This window comes from Otolemur garnettii, unplaced genomic scaffold (genome assembly GCF_000181295.1).
Source record: "Otolemur garnettii isolate 467f Iridium unplaced genomic scaffold, OtoGar3 scaffold00108, whole genome shotgun sequence".
Taxonomy (NCBI): Eukaryota; Metazoa; Chordata; class Mammalia; order Primates; family Galagidae; genus Otolemur; species Otolemur garnettii.
Window position 1 is genome coordinate 1,045,289 of NW_003852503.1, and position 13,280 is coordinate 1,058,568.

The following is a 13,280-nucleotide window of genomic DNA, read 5'->3' on the forward strand; positions in this document are numbered from 1 at the left end:
CCTGCCACAACGCCTGGCTATTTTTTGGTTGCAGCCATTATTGTTATTTGGCGGGCCCGGGCTGGATTCGAACCCACCACCTTAGGTGTATGTGGCTGGCGCCTTAGCCGCTTGAGCCACAGGTGCCGAGTTGAGAGATTACATTTTAAATTCTATACCTAAGTTAAAAAATACTCTGGAGAGTTCAAAGAGCCATAAAGGTGAGGGCTATATAGTGGAGATTTGCCCAAATGAAGGCAAATTGCCTTAGAATTTCTTCCAAAATTGAAATGAAAAAGAAATTATTGGGTACTTTTTGGTCATTTCCAGCTTGTTGCAATTTTTGAATAATTTTGTCTCATCTGGTACAGTGGAGATCATTTATAGGGCTATATTTTGCCCTTAATAATCCATGATTAATCTTTTTTTCCATGATTAATATTTAGGAGCAATTCACATCCTTAAAAACCCCTTAACTCCTCTTTAATTAATAAATTTTACATTTTAGAGCAATGAGCAGAAAATAGTTTCTCCTTACTACCTTCCCCTCCTCCTCAAACACAGTTTCCCTTATTATTATTATCTTGCACTAGTGAGGTGCCCTTGTTATAATTGATGACATAATGTTGATATACTATTATTTGCTAAAATCTATAGTTTCCATTAGGGTTCACTCTGTGTGTGGTATATTCTATGGGTTTTGACAAGTATGTGATGACATGTATCCACAACTATTATATCATATGGAGTAATTTTATTGCTCTAAAGATCCCCTGCAATCTACCAACTCATCTCTCCCTCCCCAGTGACTTCTGGAGACTCTTGATCCCTTTACTTCCATAGTTTTGCCTTTTCCAGGATTTCCTGTAGTTGGAATCATACAATATATAGCATTTTCAGATTTGATTCTATTGCTTACTGATATGCATTTAAGGTTCTTCCATGTCTTTAAATGGCCTGGTAATAGCTCATTTCCTTTTAGTGTTGAATAATATTCTATGATCTGGATCAGGGGTCCTCAAACTTTTTAAAAAGGGAGCTAGTTCACTGTCCCTCAGACCGTTGGAGGGCTACACTGTGGCCCTGGGACTAGTTGACTGCTCAGCAGGACAGGCAGTGGTGGCAAAAACACCCTGCGGGCCGCCGGATAAATGTCCTTCGTGGGCCACATGTGGCCCACGGGCCTTAGTTTGAGGACACCTGATCTGGATGTACCACAGTATGTAAATTTATTCATTCATTTACTAAGGGATGTTTTGATTACAAGATTTGACTGTTAGGAATAAAGTTGCTATAAACATTTGTATATAGGCTTTTGTGAGGACAAAAGTTTTCAACTCATTTGGGTAAATACCTAGGAATGTGATTGCTGTAACCTATGGTAAGAGGATGTTTAGTTTTTTAAAAAAACTTTTGAACTGTCTTCCAGAGTAGCTATTCCATTTTGCATTCCCACTAGGAGTGAATGAAAGTTTTTATTGCTCCACATCCTTGCCAGCATTTGGTGTTGTCAGCGTTCTGGGTTTTGGTGTGCAGTAATATCTCTTTGTTTTAATTTGGAATTACTAATAAAGCATAATGATATTGAGACTCTTTCCATATGGCCTATTTGACGTTCCATATCATCTCTGATAGGTGTCTGTTCAGATCTTTTGCCCATTTTTAGTTGGGTTGTTGGTTTTCTCACTGTTGTACCTTTAAAGTTATTTGTGTATTTCAGATAGCACTCTTTTATTACTGTGATCAGACGTAAATACTAAAGCTAACATACTCTCTAGATTTATAATTAGTAAAAATTTTAATGACGTTAATTATATTTACATATTTACAAATGACAACAGAGGCTCCTTTCTCCTATGCCCCATGGATTACACAATCCCTGAGGGGAAGTTCACATTTACTATCTTAAATTAGGGTGTAAACACAAGCATCATAATTCCTTCCCTGAAGTGTTTATTATATAGGGGAGGTCCTAGGAGAGATCCAATCCTGGATTTCTCATCACACCCCAAAATTTATAAGCCTTAAGCAAATGCTGTGTGATGTATGACACGGTGCCTTTGGTGTCCAGGCTGTGCTTTTACTTTTCATCCTTTTGGAAGATTGATAAATAGACGTTTCATCAACACCTTGGAATGACTCCTGGAACATTCACATTGTAAGATCTATGCTTAATGTTCTTACCAGCCAAGGGATAAGGAGATTCTGTGATTACATCTGATCAGCTGTGATACCTACAAAGCCAGTTCTTCCTCCAGGACAGTGGAGGTGAAACACAAGAAAGGTCAGCACTGAGTGGGAGGAGGGGGAAGTAATCAAGTTTCCATTCTCTCTCTCCTGTATGTTGCAAAAAATGAGCAAGGGTATTATACTGGATAATAAGGAACTCTGAGCTCCAAGTCTACTGCAGGCATTTCTCTTATCATACATTCTTTGTGTTGGCTTCATCCTTCAGTCTGGTAGAAAGATAGGCATGGCAGTTCCAGCAGACACATCCAGAACATAGTAGCATGGGGGAAGGAGAGGAGATTTGTCTCTTTCTTTAAAAAAAAAATTAAGATGTGATATACATACAGAAGAGATTAAATGTCATAAGAATATAGTTTGGTAAATGTTAACAAACTTAGTACCTAAGATAACTAGCATCCAAATTAATTATGTTTCTCTCACACCATCCTACAAGGACCTATGAAACACATTCACCTTCCTTTCTTCCTTCTGTCTAGCCCAGATGGAATAGAGAAGAATGTGTAGAAATACTGGGTGGTATGGTTCATTATAAACCTTAGGCTGCCAAGGGTCTCTTCAATACCTGTTAACAATTATTGACTTCACAGATTCTTATAGTAAGATATTGAATCCCTGTAGGTGGTGAGAGATTCCTGCCTTGGAAGCAGAATGTCACTTCAGTCTCTGCCCTAAAGGAATCCTCTCTGAGTTGATGGTCATCACAGGGAAATAAGGTCTCTAGTAGAATAAGGGAAACGTGGGAGGAACTAGGGAGTGAAGATGAGAGGAGAGACGAGAGACACATCCCACAACCCAAGCTCATCGGCAGGCAGGCTTGTACTTCAGCTACTTCACCTCACTATCTTCTAGTAAGAACAGAGGTAAATATCACATTCATGCAGACAAAAACGGAGTGGCTGACATTTTGAGGGGCGGGTGTGTCCGTATATTCAGACCCCATGAAACAAAGGAGAACTTATCTAAATGTTGAGCCCCCTCTTCATAAATGAGAGTCTGTAAGGAGAGAGCTGGGTTCTCTATTAATGGAATTTTCTTCTGTTCTCCCAGATTTTTGAAGATGCAAATGCTGACTAGGAATGATTCCTTAGTGACTGAATTCATTCTTGCTGGATTAACAGATCGTCCAGAGCTCCAACAACCCCTCTTTTGCCTGTTTCTGATGATCTACATTTTCACAATGGTGGGCAACCTTGGCTTGATCACTCTTATTGGTCTGAATTCTCACCTCCACACCCCCATGTACTATTTCCTCTTCAACCTCTCCTTCATTGATCTCTGTTATTCTTCTGTTTTCACTCCCAAAATGCTGATGAACTTTGTATCAAAGAAGAATACCATCTCCTATGCTGGGTGCATGACTCAGCTGTTTTTCTTTCTCTTTTTTGTCATCTCTGAATGCTATATGTTGACCTCAATGGCCTATGATCGCTATGTGGCCATCTGTAATCCATTGCTGTATAAGGTCACTATGTCCCATCATGCCTGTTCTGTGCTCACTTTTGCTGCTTACCTACTGGGATTTGCTGGAGCCACTGCCCACACAGGGTGCATGCTTAGACTAAACTTCTGCAATGCTAATGTCATCAACCATTACTTGTGCGACATACTCCCCCTGCTCCAACTTTCTTGTACCAGCACCTATGTCAATGAGGTAGTAGTTCTCGTTGTTGTGGGTATTAATATCACAGCACCCAGTTTTACTATTCTAATTTCTTACATTTTTATCCTCACTAGCATTCTTCATATCAAATCTGCCCAAGGAAGATCAAAAGCCTTCAGTACTTGCAGCTCTCACATCATTGCTCTTTTCCTCTTTTTTGGGTCAGCAGCATTCATGTACCTTACATATTCTCCTGGATCTATGGACCAGGGAAAAGTTTCTTCTGTTTTCTATACTAACGTAGGGCCCATGCTCAATCCCTTCATCTATAGTTTGAGGAATAAGGATGTCAAAACTGCGTTGAGGAAAACCTTGATTAAATTCAGACGGGAAACGTTCTAATTGGAAGCAGTAATAATGTAAAGAAATTGAAGGACCTTAAATTTTTATTGGTGTTTTTCAGGAGGAGATTTTGTTCATAACCTTGTTGCTTCTACAGATTGTGTTTTGTGTGATTTACAGATTGTGTGAGGCTCATCTTCTCATTCCCCTTACAGGTAATCTTGTCTAATTTTTTTCTTTTTATATCTCTTGTACTTCTCCCAAGTTTACTAAATAAGTAACAGCATGTTTACCAAAGGAATAATATTTTTTGTTATTGTTTCATACCCTATCTCCTGGGATATTTTTAATCTGCATAAATATGAATTTTGTACATTGCAAGAAAGTAAATATTATAGTACTGTCACCTACACACCAAAGTGCCCAATATGATAGAAGCATTCTTCTCATTTTCATCAATATTATTACTGGTATAAGCAACAGAATTAAATGAACTACCTTAATTATGAGCTGTATATAACTTTGTTCTATCTTCCTCACCATTTTCTCTTTTATTATTCTAAATATTCTTATTCTTTTAAGAATTGCAAAATCTGTACCACGTGCTTCTGATATTCTCTATCAGCCTAGTCCATTTAATGTTGTTGAGAATATGTATAACTTCACTTCTTATTGCCACAGACAGCATTAACGGAGGATGATGAGAGAAATAATACCTGTGTGTCTCAAGATTCCAATAAGGGGAAGTAGTAGTTTACATTATAAAACTTTAATCCATAACTAAAAGGGCATCAAAATTTTTGCAAAAAAAAGGACATAGTTTCTACTGTAAATGCTATTTTTTATTTGTTATAGGAAAATATTGTGCATTAAGTTAGTAGAAACATTTTAGCTAATGCTTTACTTACTCAAGTAGGTTTATAATTAAAAAATGTATATTCATGATAATAAACTATATTACTACAAATGTTTTTTGTGTTGCTTTGTCTTACCCATAAGATGTGAAACATATTTAACATAGTGGTTGTTAATATAATTCTTGTTAATATAATTCACCTATATTTGTATATTTAGAATGTCAAGTATTTATGAGATCAAGGAACACTTGTTGAATTGGAGTATCTTGTTAGATAATACCAGTAATACATTTATTGCTGTAAATAATAGTTAATGATACATGACAACAATTATAATTCAGAGGAACTTACTGGGGGCTTAATTTCTATTTTTGGAGGTAGACTGTGATGGCCTTAGAAAAATAATGCTTGGCCTCTCATCAAGAGAAGCAATAGTGGGGAGTGTAGTTGACTGAAAGTCTATAGCTTATCCTTCTTTGGATCCACCCTGATGTTCAGGCAGAGTCTGTGAAATGCACTTAATGCTCCCCATTACTCCATGACTCTGAAATGCTCTTAGCAACATGGGTGGGGCTTAATTAGATGTGGTCAATTTCTGTCTAACATGGGTCCCTTCTGATAGGCAGTCTTTGCTCAGAGACTTTCTATCACCCTGACCACGCTGTGGTCTGAAATTTCCCTTCCCAAACCTCACATTTCTTTCTCTTTTCTTAGGTGACAGACTTTTATCCTAATTTAAGGCCTTCATCACTGATTCTCATTCCTTCTCATTTTATCATCCACTGGCATTTACCACAATAAATGTGTTGCAAGTCTAATCAATTTCCTGGCATTTCCTTCTTAGGGGACTCTAAATAACAAAGAGGACTTACATTAAGTGGTTTGAAAAATTTGTGATAATCAAGACAGATTGGTTTTGTTGTAAAGATAAGCAAATAAGTCCATGGCACAAAACATAGGATTCAAACAGATCTTCAATTATACAGTCAATTGACTGTTGATTAAATAACAGAGTAATTACAAAGAGAAAGGAGATGCTTTTAGGTTCTAGGCCTCACACATCATCTGCATCTGCTCAGGATCTCAGAGCTTTAGCTGCCAGTCTCCAGGTTGCTGTGGGGTTAGTGTGTTCCTGGCTGTTGACATAGAAATGAAGCCAGAGGATGCTAAAGGTGGTGGACTTCATGGAAACACTTTGTCTCTATTCCTGCTTGAAAGTCACTAACAATATAGAAGAGGGATTAAAATGGTATTAATTCACAGTGAAAAACAAAACAAAACAAAATGGTAGAATACCAACTCTAAACTTTTGGAGAGTTAGGATGTAGACAAATGAGCAGTAACTGATTTGGCATTCTCATCACATCTGACACTGAAAACATCTGTTTTACACTATTGAATCTCTCATATGCTCAGAATTTTATGGTACCAGATATCTTTGAAGACATGAAGGTGGAACAGAACAAATAGAATGGATGAAAGTCTGTTTAAATCATAATTAGATCTAGAGGTCTCTTTTATGTCTGTATGGCTAGATGGCTGCCTCCATTTAGATCCAATAAAAGACTAGAGGATCATTCCTTAAATCCTCTAGGAAAAAGAAAGTAAATCAGAGTCTCTAAATCAGGAGACTGTATGCACATGTGAGGGAGAGTTTACCACACTGACAGGAGGGTGATAAAGTAAAAGTTTCACCTCCTAGATGTTAACACCATTCACCATCTTCCTCCACTCACGCAGAGAATGTTAAAAGCTAGGATTATATCCTTTGGAAAGATTGATTCTTCTTTATTTAGTCAAATTAGTGTATGATAAAAGACCTGCTAAGAGCTCCTCCACTGAAATGGGACAGTATACAGTGAAACTCACATTTCATAAATACTAAGTGTCCACATGTAGATGCTGGTCAGCTTTTATAACCCCACTTCCAAATGTTAAGGCATGGGCAAAGATGACTTCTTTTTTTGTGTGTGTGTGACAGAGTCTCAAGCTGTCACCCAGGGTAGAGTGCCATGGTGTCACAGCTCACAGCAACCTCAAACTCTTGTGCTTGAGTGAGTCTCTTGCCTCAGCCTCCCAAGTAACTGGGACTACAGGCGCCTGCCACAATGCCCAGCTATTTTTTTGTTGTTGTTGCAGTTGTCATTGTTGTTTTAGGTGACCTGGCTGGGTTCGAACCCACCAGCCTTGGTATATGTGGTTGGTGCCCTACCCACTGAGCTATGGGTGCCGCCAACAAAGACAACTTCTAATATAAAAGATGCTGTTTGACAATCATAAATAATTTTATGGAAAGAAGCAATTTGAAGGAAATAAACCTCCAAGAAAACCTAAGAGGACAAACTATATTCCTGAATATTTGAAATAATAGCAAAAAGAAAAAAAGCAACGTCCCAAAAGAAAAAGTTGAGGTAGAGAGAATATAGCAAGGAATGAAAAGAGAAGAGTAAATAAAATAAGTGAAAAAAAAATCCAGGATTTCAGTTTCTGAATAGTGTAGGTTCCATAAAGGGAACAGAGTATGAGGAGGACCTTAGGATTCATATCATTTAAAAAATATTTATCCAAAATTAATAGTCTTGAGCTTCCTGAATGGATTTAATTAATGCTCCTCTTAGTGTATAAAGGGTCTTCAAAACATTCATAGAATGTGTATATTGTGAAAAAAGTAGACATAGATTTGAATTTTTTGCAAAAAATAATAATTTATAATAACATGTCTGAACAGGATCTAGTTTGAGGCACTAACAACGATAAGGCATCAATTTGAAAAGAACCTCTGTCAGAACAATACGAATTCTGCTAAAGTAGAAGCAAGAAAAAACATCAAATTTATCGTGAAGCTTGGGTGGAAGAATGATGAAATAATTGACATTCTATAAAAAGTTTATGGGAGAAATAATGTCCCCCAAACCAGCAATTCACAAATGGATAACTCATTATAAGAAGAGATGGAATGAAGTTGAAGGTAAAGCCCGCAATGGCAGATCACCCGCATCAATTTACTAGAAAAAAAAATTCATCTTGTTTGTGTCCTGATGGAAGGACACCAATGAGTAACAGCAGAAAAAACAGCCAACACCATGGACATCTCTCTTGGTTCAGCTTCCATAATTTGGACTGAAAAGTTGAGAAAACTATGCCCTTGATGAGTGCCCAAACCATTGCAGTTGTATCAGCTGCAGACAGATCTTTCAAAAGAACATTTAAAGTAGTGACATCAGGATCATGAAGCATTTCTTTAAAGAATTGTAACTTTCTACTATAAGTGCGATGCTGAAGACAAAGCACCATCAAAGCAATGGCTACAAGGACAGTGGAGAAAATTTAGATGGTGAGAACTCATACATATATGTGTGGGAGAGACACTATTGGCATCTAACGTGCACAGCAGGGATGCTAATGCAGCCTGTACTACACAGAACAGCATCACAGCAAAAAAATGTTCCCATCACAAATTTCAAAAGTGCTGCGATTGAGAAAACTTGATTTACCTGAATGTGGATGAGGAACAGGGAGGATACTAACATCGATCAGGCTCTTTTCATGTGTCCTGCACATTGATAACACCTTCTGTGAATTAACTCATGAGATTCCCACCACTTTATGAGATAGTTCTATTATGAATCTCAATTCATAGACATACATAGGGCTATGTAGGTACAAATATACACATAGGAAGGTCAGGGAAGTTCTATCACTTGTCTACACTCTCAAGTTAGAAAGTTAAGAAGTGTGCATTTAAATTCAGTCTGATTTGAGGGCCCAGTACCAGTCTCTTAACCACTTTCTGGCATCTCTTTATGAAGGTAAAGTCCACAGGCTTGAGTAGTGTTAAAGCTCTGATCTAATATTTCACTAACGCAGTCCCAGGAAAAGTAGCAGAAATGGCAAGTGATTGTGCCCCTGGACCTCCCTCTTGTAGAATGGTGTATAGACTCCAGGGGATGACAAGGGGGTGACAAATGGGAGCCACCCACTATTCTGCATTGGGGATTAGAATTTCCTGAGGTGAAATTATAAACTGGGTGAGTCCCAAAGGATCCGATGTTAGGTCTGTAGCACAGGACATAAACACAGGCTCAGTCATATCTCTCCCCTCAGGGGCTCATCAAACTTGGGAGGAAATTATAAAGCCGAAATAATGTTCTGTACTTCTAATCGATTCTTACAGAACTGTGGTGCATGAATAGATTTTCCTTTGAGTTAGCTGTTCAGGAGGTTTATATAAGGTAGTTGTTTTGCCCCTTGCAAGTGAAGAGAATCATATGTGCAAATTCTCTGGTAGAAATCAGGACAGAGTCCCTAGAGGACCTCTTCTAGCACACCAAAGGCTGAAGTCTGCTCTAAGGCTATTAGAGGAGGAGTCCTCATCAGAGACCTTGACCTCTCAGGACAGTGGGAGGAAGTGCCCTGAACGTCCAGCAGTAGTCAGTCTTCCAAGGTTAGGAAGGTGAGCCTTGAGTCACTCTTGATAATTTTCTTTCAAACACAAAACAATATAAATCAAGGGTTCTCAGGGGACAGAATTTAATTATTGCTCTTTCCAGCTATGATCCTTAATGAGGCCAAAGGAGGAGGCAGGGAAAGATGTGCAGACAAACTGGGAGGTCTACGAGCATTCTCTCTGGACAGTCACAGCCTGGGTCGCGGGAAGGAGGAAGGGGAAAATACTTGGAAATCACAATGAAAAGTCTTGCTTTTTAGATGCCGTCTTTTGTGTTTTCAGACAACCCTGAGATTTTAAACCACCAGCTTCAGCTCCCTTTCTGGAGACAGAGTGGGGATCCATTGTTAATGTCACCTCTACCCCTGTTCCTACAGATCACATCTATGGAATGATGGCTGTGGAAAATGCCTCTTCAGTGACGGAGTTCATTCTTAGGGGATTAACAGATCAACCTGAGCTCCAACTGCCCCTGTTTTTTCTGTTCTTGGTGAACTACGTGGTCACTGTGGTGGGAAACTGGAGCTTAATTAATCTAATTGGACTGAATTCTCACCTTCACACCCCCATGTACTTTTTCATCTTCAATCTGTCCTTCATTGATTTCTGTTACTCATTTGTCATTACCCCAAAAATGCTGATGAGCTTTATTTCAGACAGGAACATCATCTCCTATACCGGATGCATGACTCAGCTATTTTTCTTTTGCTTTTTTGTTAACTCTGAGTGCTACGTGCTGACCGCCATGGCCTATGATCGCTATGTGGCCATCTGCAAGCCCCTGCTGTACATGATCACCATGTCCCCTCAGACCTGTTCTCTGCTGATGTTTGGCTCATACGTGATGGGGTTTGCTGGTGCCACAGTGCACACAGGGTGTATGATCAGCCTCACCTTTTGTGATTCCAACACCATCAACCACTACATGTGTGACATCTTCCCCCTCCTCCAGCTCTCCTGCAGCAGCACCTATGTCAATGAGCTGGTGAGTTCTGTTGTTGTGGGCACAGTTGTTATGGTATCTAGCCTCATTATCATCATGTCTTATTCTTTGATTCTTTTCAATATCCTTCACATGCCCTCAGCTAAGGGTTGGTCCAAAGCCATCAGCACCTGTGGCTCCCACTTAATAACTGTTGGGCTCTTTTATGGATCTGGGCTGCTCACTCACGTTAAGCCATCATCTGGTGGGTCCCTGAGCCAGGGGAAATTTTTCTCAGTGTTTTACACCAATGTGATTCCCATGTTGAACCCTCTCATTTACAGCCTGAGGAACAAGGACATCAAACTTGCTCTGAAGAAAACCCTGAGGAAAATTACAAATTGAGTATAGATTTGGTGCTGCTTTAGTGTCACCGTTGCTGTGTCTTTTTCTCCTCTTCCTTCTCCCCCTGGTCATGTTCCTCTTATTCTTTTCCTTTTCTTCATTGTTCTAAAGTTTTATTGGAAAGATTTCCACTTTAATATCCTCTTTTTCTCTCCATGCAATGTTACTGATCTGTTCCTGGACTTGGGAGGCATCTCGGTCCCACGGTGACCCCAACCTGATCCTTAGTCTCCTCACCAGAAGGAGATACTGAGCTTCTATCCTTTCCTATGTAAGTAAGGATTATGATTCCTGCATTTTTTTCTCATGTGAATGAGAATGCAAGATAAGCCAGGGAGTTGGATGCTCTGTGACAACTTTTTTCTTTCTTGTTTTCTCTGAAACAATTACAGAGAGTCCTTTCTGCTTTTAAAGGTATTAGTATTATTTAATACTTCATTAATACTGAGAAGGGATAATGAAAATTGTGAGGACATGAGTAAATTTGTAAAAATTTCCAGAATATTTCACGCTCATTTTAGTAATGGTTCTTATTATGAATTTAGAGCCTCACATCTATAATGGAACCATATACCTTATTGGACTGAGGTTCTCTTATTATGAATATTTGTGGATGGATGAGGCTCACCACTGCACTCACCGTAATGACAGTTCATTCATCTACTTTTATTTTGTAGTAATAGAATTGACATTTCCACTGACTTGTACATGTATATGTACATGATAGTGATTTAAAATTATACAGTAATATGTTTGGTGATTGAATAGTGTCACATGTAACGTCAAAATTCTTTGCCTAGCTGTGTAACAAAGATCCCATTTGGAAAGGAAGACCTAATACTTCCTTTAAAAATAAACAATAATATGTGTCATGAACCTTGTTTGATCGAGATTTATTTTCTCAATTTCTAAATTAGACTTCTCCCCTTTGTTTCATGAAAGAAAAAATTAAACATGAAAACTATGTTGTGTGCCAACTTTTTTCAAAGCCTATAAAATGTTAAGTCTCCTTGTCATGTTCTTCATTTAAGGAAATGGTATTTGATTTGCTCAGTCCACAAAGCTAATGCTGCAGACCTTGAATTTGAACCCATTATCCATTTCATGAAGAAATGGAAGAAAAGAAAGGAGAATTGTGAAGGAATAAAGAAAAGTGGAGAGTTATTTCAGAATGGGCCTGAAAGTGGGGATTATTTGGGAATGATGACCTCAGTTGGATACCTATAGTAGAAAGATGATAGTCCATGTTTTCAGACCCAAATGGAAAAATGTTCATGTCTCTGCAAAAGTTTGAATGAGTGAACTACAAAGAAATCCTTCATACAGATCTTTTTGTAATAATGATCATTTTCTGAAATGGTGAGGCTGAAGAATTTAAATTAAGCCTTCCTTGTAAGACATGGAATTCCTAGGAAGGCTTAATAGGGCATAATATCTAATATGTTTGTTATAGTACATGGATTATGCCATCATTTGGAAACCAAAATGAGTTATTTATAATAAAAACAGTGGAGAAGTTTTCAAGATTTTATTTTGTGTGTTGCACAGAAGTTATACTTTCAATTGGCAGTTACCACTTTGGATAAAATCAGGGTAAGACGCCTTCCAAAGAATATGTCATAGGCAGGAGAAATAGGTAATTATTGCTGTAAGTTTTATATTTATGCAAAGAGAATGCTATTTTTGAAAAGTTCTAAAACATTGGTATATAAGAATATCCTTATATTGGCTCAGAGCCTATAGCTCAAACAGCTGGGGCGCCAGCCACATACACCGGAGCTGGTGGGTTCAAATCCAGCCTGGGCCTGCCAAACAACAATGACAACTACAACCAAAAAATACCTGGGTGTTGTGGCAGGTGCCTGTAGTCCCAGCTACTTGGGAGGCTGAGCCAAGAGAATTGCTTAAGCCCAAGAGTTGGAGGTTGCTATGAGCTGTGACACCCAGGATGACACCTTGAGACTCTATCTCAAAAAAAAGAATATCCTTAGATGATGATGCTGCCAGTTAAGTAATTTATTTCAATGTAATTAAATTTACTGCTCTTACAGCAGTCAAGTATTTGTATTTACTATAATATTTATCTCATAGTTTTAATATTGTTTAAAAATTTTATTCTTCAAGCAAAATCTGAATGTCTAGTTTTTGCCCTTATCCTTCTTTTCCCTACATTCCTTTTTTTTTTTTTTTTTTTTTTTGGCTAGGGCTGGGTTTGAACCTACCATCTCTGGTATATGGGGGGCTGGCGCCCTTCTCCTTTGAGCCACAGTTGCCACCCTTCCCTACATTCTTTATAGTGCCTTATTAAAATTGTTTAGTTTGCATTTTGCTCTAAAGTATGTATTTTAGAAGTTCATATGCATTTATAAAGCTATAGAAAGAGATGTAGAATATCCATGTCTATAAACCTTTCTTATCAAAAAGGTAAAATGTAAATTACAAGCATTGTATGTACTTTGTGGTCTGAATACTGCACAG

General features: G+C 38.3%; 2 protein-coding genes across 2 annotated transcripts in view; both read left to right on the top strand.

Annotated features, from left to right (window-relative positions):
- Positions 1 to 4,231, top strand: part of LOC100943269 (olfactory receptor 8B3) — an 8,344-nt gene extending 4,113 nt beyond the window's left edge. The window contains exon 2 of the mRNA XM_003796778.3: positions 3,304 to 4,231. Within this exon, the coding sequence (XP_003796826.3) occupies positions 3,304 to 4,231 (928 nt within the window). The remainder of the gene's footprint in view (positions 1 to 3,303) is intronic.
- Positions 4,232 to 9,866: 5,635 nt separating this feature from the next.
- Positions 9,867 to 10,802, top strand: LOC100943582 (olfactory receptor 143-like). The gene has a single exon (XM_003796779.1). It carries the CDS (start codon positions 9,867 to 9,869, stop codon positions 10,800 to 10,802), a length of 936 nt encoding a protein of 311 aa, XP_003796827.1.
- Positions 10,803 to 13,280: the final 2,478 nt, after the last annotated feature.